The 17,030-nt window shown below is 41.5% G+C and overlaps 1 protein-coding gene across 2 annotated transcripts in view; it reads left to right on the top strand.

Annotated features, from left to right (window-relative positions):
* The window catches only part of CSMD2 (CUB and Sushi multiple domains 2), an 897,842-nt gene that overhangs the window by 562,148 nt on the left and 318,664 nt on the right, over positions 1 to 17,030 (top strand). For both annotated transcript variants that reach the window (XM_075853183.1, XM_075853184.1), the window contains exon 7: positions 13,668 to 13,745. In XM_075853183.1, the coding sequence (XP_075709298.1) occupies positions 13,668 to 13,745 (78 nt within the window). The remainder of the gene's footprint in view (positions 1 to 13,667; positions 13,746 to 17,030) is intronic.

The raw sequence follows: 17,030 nt of genomic DNA, 5'->3' as shown, positions 1-17,030 counted from the left end.
ATGGGGCAGTGGAGACTGTCAGTGATTTTTGCGCAGCGTGAGTCCGCTGCGTAAAACTCACAACATGTCCGTTCTATGTGCATATTTCGCGCATCACGCACCCATTGAAGTCAATGGGTGCGTGAAAATCACTTCCGTGGGACGCACGTGATTCGCGCAACAGCAGTAAAACTATGAATGTAAACAGAAAAGCACCACGTGCTTTTCTGTTTACAAACATCCAAACGGAGTGTCATAATGATGGCAGCCGTCTGACACATGGAGCTGTTAAGTGCCTTTTGCGCACGCAAAACGCTGCATTTTTTGCGTGCGCAAAACGCACACGCTCGTGTGAATCCGGCCTTAAGATCATAACTTAGACATGATAGATTACAGGTGGATCATGTGTGTCAGGGACACGCTGGACCAGTTGACACTGAACCCATCAATCCTGCGGACGTGACGGATTGAAGTCTTAGCGAACTATTCAGCAGCTTTGTATACAGGATACAAAGCAGCTGTATCTCAAAAAGTATTTTTTTTTTTTACTAAAAACGAATTTGAAGTTACACCAAACACACTGATACACATATTTATTTAAAAAAATATATATATAAAAAAAAAAAACACTTTTGAAGGTATACATAGCCTTTAAACCACCTTATGAGAGAATTAGCAGACTGAAAGTTAGTTCCTATTTGCTATTTTTTTTGTTCATATGGCATTATACAGTTTTGTCTATACACAGTAAACCTCGTTTTTGCAATATAAATGATTCATGAGAAGATGTATCTGGTTCCTTAGTCAATCAAACTCTGCAGAGGTATTCACAGAATCCGAGATATCCTAAAAGGGAGAACTGACATGCTGTGCTTTTTGTCATTTGAGGGTTTTTTAGTACTGTTTCACGATACTTATCTTGGGAAGTATTGAGATTTTACAATCAACAAAGCCACAAGTAGTGACAAGGTACAGTGAAGACTTATATAAGCAAAGATGATAAGTTGAGATTCCCATGCAGTAGGAGTCTAAGTAACACTAAGACCAATGAGTAGTAGTTTCTTTGTGTAGTGTACATTAGATAGTGGACTAGTTTGTAGGCTTTTACTGGCTCTGAGCAGGAATGCTTGTACTTTTGAGGCTATATTCTCTTGACGTTTATGTGCCCATCAGTGTCGGACTGGAGTACCTTGGGCACACCAGAGGAAATAATTCTTGAGGCCCACCCATCAGATATATAGAAATAATGTGACCATTATTAATTGTGTAGTAAAACGTGTGTAGTAAGACCAAAGTCCAATATTACCGCCATACAGTGACCATATAGTGGTAGACACCCGTCCTACACAAGGGCTCTGCAGACCATATAACTTAAAGGAATTTTCCCATCTTAGACATTTAGGGTCATGCGTGCGCACAGCTCTCTCCATTCTGTTCAATGGGAGTTCCGGAAACAGCAAAAGCTGTTCAGCTGTTTCCATGACAACAATACAACAGAATAGAGAAAGTTGCGCGCATGCGTGACCCTCTCTCCACTGGTCTCCGCCTGGATTCTGCGGCCAGTTCTAGATATAGGTGCGGGTCCCAGAACTGCATTTCCTACCCACCCTCTACAAAAACCTCACCATTTATAGTACCCTAGATGAAAATAATGGCCCCTCGGTGCCACACACTATAAAAGTACCCCCTTTAGGCCCCACAATAATAACAGTGTCACACACTGCTCCCTGTAGCTATTACAACACACAGACCCCTGTAGATATTATTACACACTGCTCCCTGTAGATATTACCACACGCTGCTCCCTGTAGATATTACCAAACACTGCTTCCTGTAGATATTACCACACACTGCTCCCTGTAGATATTACCACACACTACTCCCTGTATATATTACCACACACTGCTCACTGTAGATATTATCACACACACTGCTCCCTGAAGATATTACCACACACTGCTCCCTGTAGATAAAACCACACACTGCTCCCTGAAGATAATGCCACACACTGCTCCCTGTATATATTACCACACACTGCTCCCTGTAGATATTACCTCACACACTGCTCCCTGTAGATAATGCCACACACTGTTTCCTGTAGATATTACCACACACTGCTCCCTGAAGATAATGCCACACACTGCTTCCTGTAGATATTACCACACACTGCTCCCTGTAGATATCACCTCACACACTGCTCCCTGTAGATATTACCTCACACACTGCTCCCTGTAGATATTACCTCACACACTGCTCCCTGTAGATAATGCCACACACTGTTTCCTGTAGATATTACCACACACTGCTCCCTGTAGATAATGCCACACACTGCTTCCTGTAGATATTACCTCACACTGGTCCCTGTAGATATTACCAGACACACACTGCTCACTTTAGATATTACCACACACTGCTCCCTGTAGATTTTACCACACACACACACTGCTCCCTGTAGATATTACCACACACTGCTCCCTGTAGATATTACTACACAATGCTCACTGTAGATATTAATACACACTGATCCCTGTAGATATTACCACACACTGAACCCTGTAGATAATGCCACACACTGCTTCCTGTAGATATTAGCTCACACACTGCTCCCTGTAGATAATGCCACATACTGTTTCCTGTAGATATTACCACACACTGCTCCCTGTAGATAATGCCACACACTGTTTCCTGTAGATATTACCACACACACTGCCCCCTGTAGATATAACCACACACTGCTACTTCTAGATATTACCACACACTGCTCCCTGTAGATATTACCACACACTACTCCCTGTATATATTACCACACACTGCTCACTGTAGATATTATCACACACACTGCTCCCTGAAGATATTACCACACACTGCTCCCTGTAGATAAAACCACACACTGCTCCCTGAAGATAATGCCACACACTGCTCCCTGTATATATTACCACACACTGCTCCCTGTAGATATTACCTCACACACTGCTCCCTGTAGATAATGCCACACACTGTTTCCTGTAGATATTACCACACACTGCTCCCTGAAGATAATGCCACACACTGCTTCCTGTAGATATTACCACACACTGCTCCCTGTAGATATCACCTCACACACTGCTCCCTGTAGATATTACCTCACACACTGCTCCCTGTAGATATTACCTCACACACTGCTCCCTGTAGATAATGCCACACACTGTTTCCTGTAGATATTACCACACACTGCTCCCTGTAGATAATGCCACACACTGCTTCCTGTAGATATTACCTCACACTGGTCCCTGTAGATATTACCAGACACACACTGCTCACTTTAGATATTACCACACACTGCTCCCTGTAGATTTTACCACACACACTGCTCCCTGTAGATATTACCACACACTGCTCCCTGTAGATATTACTACACAATGCTCACTGTAGATATTAATACACACTGATCCCTGTAGATATTACCACACACTGAACCCTGTAGATAATGCCACACACTGCTTCCTGTAGATATTAGCTCACACACTGCTCCCTGTAGATAATGCCACACACTGTTTCCTGTAGATATTACCACACACTGCTCCCTGTAGATAATGCCACACACTGTTTCCTGTAGATATTACCACACACACTGCCCCCTGTAGATATAACCACACACTGCTACTTCTAGATATTACCACACACCGCTCCCTGTAGATATTACCACACACTGCTCCCTGTAGATGTTACCACACACTGTTCCCTGTAGATATTACCACACACTGCTCCTTGTAGATATTACCACACACTGCTCCCTGTAGATATTACCACTCACACTGCTCTCTGTAGATATTACCACACACACTGCTCCCTGTAGATATTACCACACACACTGTTCCCTGTAGATATTACCACACACACTGCCCCCTGTAGATATAACCACACACTGCTACTTCTAGATATTACCACACACTGCTCCCTGTAGATATTACCACACACTGCTCCCTGTAGATGTTACCACACACTGTTCCCTGTAGATATTACCACACACTGCTCCTTGTAGATATTACCACACACTGCTCCCTGTAGATATTACCACACACTGCTCCCTGTAGATATTACCACTCACACTGCTCTCTGTAGATATTACCACACACACTGCTCCCTGTAGATATTACCACACACACTGTTCCCTGTAGATATTACCACACACACTGCTCCCTGTAGATTTTACCACACACACTGCTCCCTGTAGATATTACCAGACACTGCTCCCTGTAGATATTACCACACACTGCTTCCTGTAGATATTACCACACACACTGCTCCCTGTAGATATTACCAGACACACTGTTCCCTGTAGATATTACCACACACTGCTCCCTGTAGATAGTGCCGCAAACAGCCACCTCTTGTTGATAGTGCCACACACAGCCCCCTCTTGTAGATAGTGCCACACACAGTCCCCTCTTGTATATAGTGCCACACACAGCCCCCCTCTTGTAGACAGGGCCACACACAGCCATCCCCTTGTATTGTGCCACACAGCCCGCTCCCTGTATAGTGCCACACAGCCCTCCCTCTGTATAGTGCCACACAACGCTCCCCCTGTACAGTAACACACAGCCCCCCCCCCCTGTTTAGTGCCACACAACCCCCCGTATAGTGCCACACAGCCCCCCCAAGTAGATTGTGCCACATAGCCCCTTCAGTAGATTGTGCCACACAGGTCCTTTAACAGATAGTATCACACAGCCTTCTCAGTAGATAGCATCACATAGCCCCCCTCAGTAGATAGCATCACACAGCCCTCCCCTTAGTAGATATTGACACACAACCCCCCTCCCTAGTAGATAGCGCCACACAACTCTATGTATATATGTATACACCCCCCAAACAAAAAATAAATCAATTGTACTTAGCGAGCCCTGTTCCGTCCCAGCATCTTATAGACTGCAGGCCTAACAGTATTCCCTATAGTATTCATTTGTATCTGCGTCTCGAGGACGCAAATACAAGTTAATCTGGAAGTCGCTAGCACCGGGGCCCCCTCTGGCACTAGTGACACCACCGGGCATTAGGGGGCCCGTGCTGCCCGGCACATAACATTTATGAGGCGGGCGGCCTGAGACTCCTCATGCCGCAGGCCCCGTAGTTGCTGCTATAGTCGGCAGGGGGCGGTACTGCTGACCCTGCCTACAAAAGTAAGCAGTAGAGCAGGGAGACAATGTCTCTCTGCTCCACTGCTGGATAAAAACGGCTCACTGCCTGTAGATATTACCACACACACTGCTCTGTGTAGATATTACCACACACACTACACCGACCACACACATAGGCATACTGTATATCTGGGGCATATGTTCGACAAGACCATTTCAAACCGTCCTGCCGAACATAGTGGTCAAGTGTGATGTGCAACTAGCCTTATCAGGATCAGAAAGTATGTTCTCTTTAGGTGTTAGCTGACTTGTTTAAAGCTATATAGTGTCAAGACCTAGAAAACCAGCTATTTGTAACTCTCCATGATGCAGATCAATATCCTTGACATATGCCATGTCAGGATAAAACTACAGTAGCTCATGTGAGACTCACTTAAAGTCTAAATGAATATATATATATATATATATATATATGTATGTATGTATGTATATATATATATGTGTATATATATATATATATATGTATATATATATATATATATATATATATATATACATATATATTTCACAGTGTAGTATTCCCCTGGAATGAATGCATATAATTCCATATTTATTAAAGAAGTTAATATTTGGTTGGAAATGCTATCATATAATCATAGTAAGAAGCAGTGGTGTCTCTAGCACCAGGCTTTTAGACCCAAGCCCCAAATTTTTGACCCGGTGCCCCTGATCCCCGGACGCCTGCCATATTCAATGTATCTGCAGCTTATAAGGCGCTAAGGCAGGATACCTGCTCAGGGCGGTGTGATAATGTTACTGGATTTCTTTGGGGGAACTATCTACAAGGGTGGGTTTGGCACTGTCTTCAAGGGGTGTGTGGCAATATCTACAATGGGGGATATGTGGCACTATCTACAGGGGTGGTGTGGCACTATCTATATACTATCCAACTTTAAAGAACAGCAAAGGGGGAAAATTGATGCGAACGCATGACAATTTATTTTCCGTTAAACCCCGCCCAATCCCTGCCAATACACACCCAGTTCAGCCCACACAGTAACATGCTCCGAAAGTGCCTCCCACAGTGTAATGCCCTATAGAGCTCCCCACACAGTAGAATGCCACATAGTGCTCCATACAGTATAATGCTCCATAGCTGTCCCTCACAGTATAATGCTCCCATAGCTGCCCCATACAGTATAATTCCCCCATAGATGCACCCTTACAGTATGATGCCATCACAGATGCCCCCATACAGTATAATGCCCATGCAGATGCCCCATAGAGTTTAATGCCCCATAGGGCCCCCCACACAGTATACTGCCCCATAGTGCCCCCATAAAGTATAATGCCCCCATATAGCCTCCACATTGTATAATGCCCCATAGTGCTCCCACACAGTTTAACATCCCAATAGCTGACCCTAACACAGTATAATGGCCCCATAGTACCCTCCACACAGTATACTACCCCATAGCTGCCCCACATCAGTTTAATGCTCCCATAGCTGCTCCCCACACAATATAATGCCCCATAGCTGGCCCTCACACAGTATAAAGCCCATAATGCCATCACACAGTATAATGCTCCAATTGTGCCCATCATACAGTATAATGCACCATAGTGACCCCCACACGGTATAATGTCCCCTTGTACTCTCCACACTGTATAATGCCTCATAGTTTCCCAGCACAGTATAATGCCCCTATATTGCCCCCACACAGCATAATGCCCCATAGTGCCCCCCATACACTCTAATGACCTATAGTCACCCGTGACCCAGTGTAATTACCCTATAGTACCTCCCACATAGCACAATGCTCCTATAGCTGCCCCCACACAGCATAATTCCCTTAAAGTGCCCCCACACAGTATAATGCCCCCACACATTATAACTGCCCCCACACATTTTAATGCCCCTATAGTACACCCCACACAGTTTAAAGCCCCCACAGCTAGCCTCCATATACAGTATAATGCCTCCATAGTGCCTAATACTGTGCAGTATGGGGCTCGGCGCAGACAGGCACGATGATGTCACTGCACCGCACCTGTCGGCGACGAGCTGGCCAGTGTTGCATAGTGAATGGGAGTAGGGAGCTGAAGGTTCCTTGCTCAACCAATGGATTCAACTGTAGCTGTGTCCTAAGGATGCAGATACAGTTCAAACCGGGACATACCTCAGGCTACTTGCGACAGCGGGACACCGCACGGAATCTGGGACTGTCCCGCTCGATCCGGGATAGTTGGGAGGTATGCAATCTTCAAGTGGGTGTGTATCTCACTATCTACATGGGAGGTGTGGCACTATTTACAATGGGGGTATGTGGTACTATCTACAAGGGGGGGTGGTACTATCTACAATGGGGTGTGTGGCGCTATCTATAAGGGGATGTGTAGCACTATCTACAAGGGTGGTGTGTGTGGCACTATCTCCCAGGGGGTTGTGTAGCACTATCTACAAGGGTGTGTCTGTGGCACTCTCTACAGGGGGATTGTGCGTGACCCTATCTATAAGAGGACTGTGTGTGATACTATATACAGGGGGCACTGTGTGGGGCACTCTCTATAAGTGTCTTTGATTAGGCAGTCCCTGTATCTAAGTCTATCATGTGTGATACTGACTGCTGGGACCCTGTATCTAAGCCTATCATCTGTGATACTGACTGTAGGGGCTCTGTATCTAATCCTATTATGTCTGATACTGTCTGCTGAAATAATGTGTCCAATTCTATCCAGTGGTGTGCTATAGGAGTGGTAGTCTTATAGATATTCTGTCTCAGATCGATAGATAGATAGATAGATAGATAGATAGATAGATAGATAGATAGATAGATAGATAGATAGATAGATAGATAGATAGATAGATAGATAGATAGATAGATAGATGATAGCGATATATAAAATATTTGGGGGGTGGGAGGTAAACTTATCTCTTTGGGCTTGTGCCCCTGATCTTTAAGACCCTAGCAACACCCCTGGTAAATAGACATTCTACTGTAGTTACTTAGTTGCTGCATTTGATATAAAGGGATATACAAAAAGCTTGTGTTAAAGGGGTTTTCCCACGAGGGATGTTTATGACATACCCACAGGATATGTCATAAATGTCAAATAGATGTGGGTCCCACCTCTGAGACCTGCACCTGTCTCTAGAATAGGGCCTCCTAAACCCCATTCTAGCTTTGTCTACTATCGCTGACTCCCGGCCACTTCCTGACTTTATGGTTGGGAGTTATGAAAACAGCGTAGCTCGCTGAGCTACGCTATTTTCGTAACTCCCATAGTAGTAAATAGCAGTTACGAAAGCAGCGTAGCATGTGAGCTATGCTGATTCCGTAACTACCATTCAGTTATATGGGGTTTACGAAAACGCTGAGCTACGCTGTTTTCACCCTCCAGGTCGGAAATCAGCTGGCACACACAGAGGTAGAAAAGGGGTGTAGGGGCCCCATTCTAGAGATAGGTGCTGGTCCCAGAGGTGGGACACGCATCTATCTGACATTTATAGCATTTGTATTTTACCTGATGAAGAGGCCGGTCCGGCATTGAAACGCGTGGTAATTAAAACAATATCAGATATTACATTTGCTTGTTTTAAAACCTCATTACTCAAGAAAGGTTTTACCAGTTAGCAGCGTCAGGGAAAATCAGTTTTTTCCTCAAACTACTATCTGACATTTATGACATATCCTGTGGATATGAAGCAAAATGAAAGGTTTTGAAGCAGCACAAATCCCGAGTCTGGTGCGGTGCACGCTGTCAAGCCAGGCAAACCCACTCCGGCATGTTGTAGAATTCCAAGTAAAATAGTCGAACAACAGCACACGTCTCCAGATAATCAAAGTGGTTTTATTGTCAGAACATCCACGACAAACAGGCAACGTTTCGACCCATAGTGAGTGTGGGGTCTTTGTCAAGCCGAAACGTTGCCTGTTTGTCGTGGATTTTCTGACAATAAAACCACTTTGATTATCTGGAGACGTGTGCTGTTGTTCGACTATTTTACTTGATATCCTGTGGATATGTCATAAATGTCCCTCGTGGGAAAACCCCTTTAAGGACTACAGATCGGATATATAAGCTCTGCAGTGGTTATGGAACAGCACGCTTGTGTATGATATCTAATCACATAAGGTAGAGAATTCTATCAGAATTTAGAAATGCCTCACTTAACATTCCTGGGCCTTAGTTAAGGGGAGGGGAGAGCACAATGCAATATCACTTTTTTGTTTAATTAGATAAAATATTTGTCCTATAAATTATAAATAAAGATTTCATTTGTGAGAATTAGTAGGGTATTTTAGCTACATTATTCCTTTTTTCCTTATTGCCGCTGGTAGAACAATCTGCACAGAAACATTTCTAATGTCCCCTGTGTGTCCTTTACTTCAGTAATGATTCAGATTTTAATATATTTTTCAGCCCTTGTTATGCTTTGAAGGTATTAAATCCTGCTGCAGGGAGTCTCCCGGCACTGAGCATTTGTGCAGCCCGCAGCAGTCTCATTAGAAAATCTTATTGGCTGATCAACAGGGTAGATTTTTTATAGGTTCATGTTTTCTGCGAGGCCACTGTTAGGGAACTGACTGGTTGACTGGATGCTGGAATGAAGTACAATGAGCTTCCTTGTAGGTTGATCTAGTGTTTAGAAAACTAGCATATAGACAGAGAACTACAAAGGATACAATTTAACCACTTTACCTCTTCATGGCCTTGTAAAAGTGTAATAGCAAGGATTTTTACAACCAAAGAGGTCATGGGGCTCTGTTGATGAATGCTGAGAAAAATGGACTATGCTTTAAATAAGAAAATGTGCTGGTATAGTGACAAGAACTCGGCAGGTGCAAACACTTCTGCTTAGTTAATGTCATAATAAAGCAGGACACAGAAATTTTTTCCATTATCAGTGTTTTGATAATTATCTTTAATACATGTTTTGCAATGGAACAAAGCCTCATTTTACACCTGACACAAACCATCATGTTTCACATCTTTCGTAGAATTTTTGTTAAGATCTGCTCAATGTCCGTGACGGATTTCTATAACTTATGTGTGCTTATTATTAAAGACTAATTTGGTTCCTCAACGTGTAATCTTCAGCAGCATTGTGCTTCCCAAGTATCGAAGAGATTACTAGATAACCAAGAAGAGGTTCTAATAACATTGGCAGAATGCAAACTGTGTGTTTATGTGGTTGTTTCTGTCAAGAAAGGCAGATATATTTTCCATTCAGTAAAAAGCCCAAAGGGACTGCTGCTGTTGGACGGTTGAGGTGTAAAAGGTTTTTTTTTCTGTAGAATTCATCATGCTTTTGTGCAAAGAAATCAAGTGTGCAGGCACAAAAAAACAATGTGTTGCTTTGATCTCAAGCTTTATTGTGGCATTGTTCCTTGACCATGAAGGAAAAGGTAATGTATGTGAATATGCACACCTGTACCAGCATCACTCATTATAGGGGTTTTACCAGAATCGACAATTATCACTAATCCACAGGATAGGTGATAATTGTCTGATCACTGGGGATCCCCACCGATCACTAGAACGGAGTCATCCTGAGTGAGATGGAGCTTGAATGGTTAGGCGGTCGAGTATGCGCCTGCGGGACTGATGGAAAAAGCTGAGCGATGTACTCGACTGCTTCCATAATTTTCCAAGACTTTGAATGAAGTGGCAGCGTGCATGCTCGACCTCTGCTCTATTCAATGTCCTCCTCAGTGCAGTCAAGCAGAGAGGAGGAACAGAAGGTTCGAGACCTCCATTCTAATGATTATTGGGGGTCCCAGCAGTAAGGCCCCAGATGATTGTCAGCTGTCCTGTGGATAGGTGATAATTGGCGATTCTGAGAATATCCCCTTAACTTTAATGGAGAGCGACCATGCATGTGGAGTCAAGGAGGAAATTTCCGCCTAAGGCAATTGGCATCCACCTCATCAACATGGTACGATTATAGGTTAGACTTGATGAACCTTTTTCATTACCTTATCAACTGTGTAACTATGTGTGGCCAACTGGCCATGTCTTAAATTGATCCCAATGGCCAAACTTCCACCTATCAGACTTTTATAGCATATCTAGTGAGGTATCTTCAATGTGAAAACTGGATTTGAGCTTCAGCATTATTGCATTTGCCCTTAGAACAATTAAATGAATCTGTCTGATATGCTATTCTATCTAATGGCAACAGATAATAGGAGAAATGCTGAACTCCGGGATATATCGTTTTCTATAATTTGGTTCAGTATTTTCATGTAAAGAGCTGTTTAAATGCTGTCAAAGGTCCGAGAGAAAGCCAGTCATTCCTGCTCCCCCCACTGCCTACACAGAATCATTCACAGCTCACTCTGGATACAAATCAAAACTATACAAGAAAAACAGCTGTCAATTATCATTACAACTATAATCTAGGTGCAAGAAACGCTATATACCCTCTCTAAGAATAATTTGGACACTTCTTATTTCAAATATGGTTGAGTACTAGGAAGTATTTGGAGAGGAGCCTCTCCAAATGTGCTGGAAGCTTTCTTTTATTTGAGAGCCTAAGAAAATGGAAGTAAGCCAAGTCATTGAAGCACCTCACAAACTGTGCAGGTGGAGATACAATGAAAACGTAGAACTAAAATCTAACTAGAATGATATTTTTCCTACTTAAAGACCGATGGGATAAACAGCTGTCCAAGTCTGTGGAACTTTTTAGAAGATGGAAACATATCTAATTTTTCATCTACCTGGCTAGACATTTTTGTATGTTTTATAGCTTAACAACCATAAACACTACTATAGTCTGAGAGGAACTAAGTCAGTGTACTGCAATCTCAGAAATAAAGCATTTGTTCTTTGTAACTTTGGATATAGAACATATATCTATATATATGAGTGACAGACTTCACAGGACTTTTTGTGACTGGCAGTATACAGGTATTTGTATGCATACTGCATGGCCAGTCACAATAGAGTAGCATCTGCCTACTTGTATGGAGGTGCTGACCAAGCTGTTGTATGTTGGCAGTGAAAAAGAAACATAATGATGCAAGAACGTAAGAAACATCAGCAATAGGGTGTGCAGGGACTATTTTATTATTATTATTTTAGAACTATCCAAAAGTGCTGTAAACTCTAATCTCTTGTTTCTCAACATTCCTCTAGATTTATCTAGGTTAAACTCCCAAAATGTGTGATGACAATGAACATTTTTTTTACCATGTTACACGTGGCTGGTTAGCTCTGTAAAAAAAAATATTACATTTAAATGATAAAAACAGTTGCATTAATGGTGGATTTTTATTTTGTAAATATGCTATGTTTGTGCAATGTAATGATCTACATAGTTTCAAGTATTTATTTATTTCTGTGCTGTTGCTTGTATAGTGCCAATATATTCTGCAGCGCTATACAGAGGTTGTCATCACTTCCATCAGTCCCTATCTAAACTAGGGTCAATTTTCCTAGGAAATCAATTAATACTTTTAGGATGTGGCAGAAAACTGGAGCAACCGGAGGAATTCCAACAAAAATATAGAGAAAGCATACATACCATGCAGACCTGTCCGATTCACACCCAGGGCAACAGTGCTAGCCACTGACCATCTTGCTGCCCACATGTCTTGCATATATTGTGTAAACATTTTTCACTTGGTCTCCAGTACATATCTTGTAGGTTGTCTTAGATTTTTGTTGTATGATATGTTAGTGTGGGTTATCTACAGTAAAAGCATTTTATACTGTTTTTCCAATCCATATTATGGATAAGTGTAATTAACTTATTACATATTGCCATTGTTCTTTAAACCCATTCATCTTCTCTGATCCATATTTTGTCAAGGTACGATGTAAACTGAGCAGTGGACTGTTTATATGTCACAAGTATATTTTTATTTTATGATGAAAATTCAAGAATGGAAGCATTAAAGGGGTTTTCCCATAAGGGACATTTATGACGTATCCACAGGATAGGTCATAAATGTCAGATAGATGCGGGTCCCATCTCTGGGACCCGCACCTATCTCTCGAATGGGGCCCCCTAAAAGCCGTTCTATCTCTCTGTGTTGTGGCTGAATCGTGTGATTTCCGACCATGACTTAAACATGAAACATGGTTTCCGTAAGTGTCATACAACTGATTTGTAGTTACAGAAACAGCGTAGCTCGCATGCTATGCTGCTTCCGTACCTGCCAATTACTACTATGGGAGTTACGGAAACAGCGTAGCTCAGCGAGCTACGCTGTTTCCGTAATTCATGGTCGGAAATCACACGCTTCAGCCACAACACAGAGAGGTAGACTGGGGTTTAGGGGGCTCCGTTCAAGAGACAGGTGCGGGTCCCAGAGGTGGGACCCCCATCTATCTGACATTTATGACATATCCTGTGGATACGTCATAATTGTCTCTGATGGGAGAACACCTTTAAACTGATTTTGCAATGTTTCTATTGGGAGAATAGTTTGATTCCTTTCTTGAGAACTGCAAACATACTTTGAATGAAAATTATGTTAAAATACCAAAAGTTATGACCTGTGTATTTATTTTTGCCCTGGCTGACATTGGTTATCTTGTTTAAAATCCTTCTAGTGAAAAAGCAGATGGAGATGAAATCCAGAGGAGTCAAGCTTCTCCCCAACAAGGACAGCAACCAGAAGACATCAGTGTGTAAGTGTTTACTAGCATTTCCTACACCTTCATGCATTGCCATTACCAGACCATACCTCCTGCATACTCAAAAGTGGATTGATGGCTCTCCTGTCACCGCACATAGACTCATCACTGTGGGTGGGGGGATGCTTTAACATTGCCTTGTTTTCCCTTATACCAAGAAGACAGCAGATAACACTGCATTTTCTAAAACGCACCTTATCAGTAGGAGATAAGAGCCCCTATAATAAAACATAAAAATATAGATGTTAAAATAATAAAACTGAAGCTGAAAGACCATAAAGAAAAAGCAAAATTCACATTGTAACTTTTTTTATTTGTGAAAATTCAATCATGTGGCCAGAGTTTAATATGAAAGGTCCTAAGAAAGTAAAATTCCTCTTGTAGAGGTAATGGAAGGTTACATTAAATGCTTCAGGTTTACTCCAGTTATATATTTGTTCACACATTCCTATCGATTTCCTCATATGCGTCTGATGTGAACAGGTTAATTTTAGATTTTCTAGTTAAAAAGACAGATATTGCTTAAACTTCCATAGTTGAACTTCACGGCATGTAAATAGGTGGTTTGGGGGAGCATCGGTAGTGTTCCTACAGATGCGTGCCCTCTCCCTTGGTTTCATGTTTATATAGGCTTTTCACTCATTCCGCTGCACCTGCTCTCTCGGAGCTTCTAATTCTCTGTCCTGTGCAGCTCACAGAATATTGTTGGGTTGAGTAAGACCAGAATTATCCCTGTGTAAAGGACACTGTGCTTTGTTCGCTTGTCTTATCTAGGAAAGGTCAGCTCCAAATCCCCTAGATTTTCATTTTGCTCCAGCACTAGGTGAGTTGATAGGTGAAAACACATTCAAAGTTTCTAGTCTTTGAACAACGTTAGGTCTTTCTTTTGAGGTAAGGCCTTCGACACGGTGCAAGTAGCATGCGGTGCAAACAGCACAAAACCTATGATACAGTGGCAAAAAATAATGTCACAGAATATAATACAGACTTCACCTTCATAAGTGTGTGTAGAAAAATGCATATTTAACTCTACGTTCCTGAGGTGCCTCATTTTCTAGGATCATCTCTCCTACGAATTTCATAGTATTGCTTTGGAGAAATATATAGGCATCAAGAAGTCTGGGCAATCTCCCAAAGCCACAGGTTTTACAATGCTTGCTCTATAAGGAAAGATTTAAGGCTCTTAATAGCGGTCACATCCGTTGTGTCAATTCTTCTACTAGAAACAAATAATGGTTCAGCGTATTTCTATCCTCACAGGCTGCACTTGTTCCTAATGAATAGTTTGGGAGTCAGATAGTTAAGGGTTAACCCTTTGAGTGATGGATGGGAGAGAGTTGCCAAAGAGGCTCAGCCCAGTGAATATGCGCCACTGTATCATGGACCAGTTGCCGTGGCAACACGGCAGCACCTGACGGATATTTCCAGCTTCTCCTCTCCCTCCACTTTTTATAGACTCAGAGCTGCCCCTCTTTTCTCTCAGATACTGCAGCTTTGGGAAGTTAGACCATAGCAATACACTTATTAATTAGTACTACGTTTTATCTGCTTGGTGGCCCCCGTGTCACAAGCCAAGGCGTAGATCTGTCTGGTATCCTAGGTTACGTTGCTTTTCAAACCTAATTTGAAAAGCATACGATATTGGAGACCTCATTTATTGGGATGCTCACTTCTATTAGGGTATATATTATTAAGAAATAGCAAATGTGACTTTTCACTAATAGTGTTTTCTGGTTTGTAGAAATAGAATTCCCAATACAATAATTTGTTATGCTTCATTTAAATGCAATTAAATATTGGATAAGTATATAATGAGTCCTGTTTAGAAACATATTCCTAGCAAAAATATATACTGTATGCACCTAGGTACACCCTTTTTATGTGTACATTGCATAAACAGTAGGATAAATGAAGAATAAAATCAGAGGCTAAAACAACTAAAATAATACATAACTAAAAAAATAAAAACATCATAATAATATAAATTCTATAAAATAAATCTCAATTTCTTTTAACAATAAGTAGTATCTATAGCCCACTGCTCCTTTCGTATGTCAGTTTTATTTATTTGCAAGATTTGTTGACATGTGTCATGTCATTGCTTTATCTTTTTCCATTAAAGGATTCATATGTCACCATTTTACATAATACATTTATTTAGGCTATACGACCAACATATTCAGCATTAAAACAAATTGCTATTCAAAGTCCAAAGATTCAATCGATTGTGGACTCACTCGCACCACATCAAGATGATCCTCTCTATTGTATATAGTATAATAGAGAGAGTAGACACTACACCTGCTTCTTGGCCCTTGATGTGTTGGTATATGTTTCCAAGTTATTTAGATGAATAGTCTGAATCCATTTATAAGTAAACAATCTTGGTGTCCATTGGTTATCTTCCGCTATGGGTAACCAACCAATAATTCATATTAGCAAAAGTGAATCTAATTCATTGTAGTTAATAAACAAATTTAATAAACAAAAAAGTTTTATTGTTCTTGACAGTATTAATAGATTAGTCTGTAGCACTATTCATGCCGTCAAAAAGCACCAGAAACATTACGGATAATGGACCCCATTATCAGTCAATGGGATTCTTTCGTTAAGAATATGTTGGGATTCGTTTGAAAAAGGAACCTGGCTCTTTTAAGAATGTAAGCCGTGACGGTGGTGTGAACAGAGCCTTAGTAAGGACAGAATGGATTTTAGTATATAGGTATAGTTATATACTACAGGTATGCATAATAGATGCTATATTTTCGAAAAGAAAAGAAGGTAGGTCAAGAGCAAACATCTAATCGCTTTTTCTTGGAGCAAGGTTATGGCCTTTTACAGTTTACGTGTTATTGTAAATTGCTTCCTAGAATTTGAGAAATAACCCTGTGGACGTTCAGAGGAACACATAGGGACTTATATTCCAGTGTCAGGGGGCACCAGGGTCACGGGATAACAATACATTTGATCTAGAGAGCAGTTTGAGTTTGTCTTTTTCTAGTAATGGGCATTGTTCCCTTGTTAAATTGCATTATGTCATTCAATCATTCAGTCCACTCAGATTTTCCAGTAGTTTTAGCATCTAGTCTTTGACTACAGTGCTGACCTGCTGTATTTTTCAGTGCAATTTTCTTTTCGCCATTCTCACTAAATTCTTTTGTCCTTTCATTCATTCAGACCAAACGTGATTTACTGATAATCCATTTCCTTTCTGAATGACAGCTGATAATTTCAGGAGATCTGACCTCTGTTGTGACATTAAATACATTACTTGTCATT

This window comes from Rhinoderma darwinii, chromosome 2 (assembly GCF_050947455.1).
Source record: "Rhinoderma darwinii isolate aRhiDar2 chromosome 2, aRhiDar2.hap1, whole genome shotgun sequence".
Taxonomy (NCBI): domain Eukaryota; kingdom Metazoa; phylum Chordata; class Amphibia; order Anura; family Rhinodermatidae; genus Rhinoderma; species Rhinoderma darwinii.
This window is presented reverse-complemented; position numbering and strand designations above follow the sequence as displayed.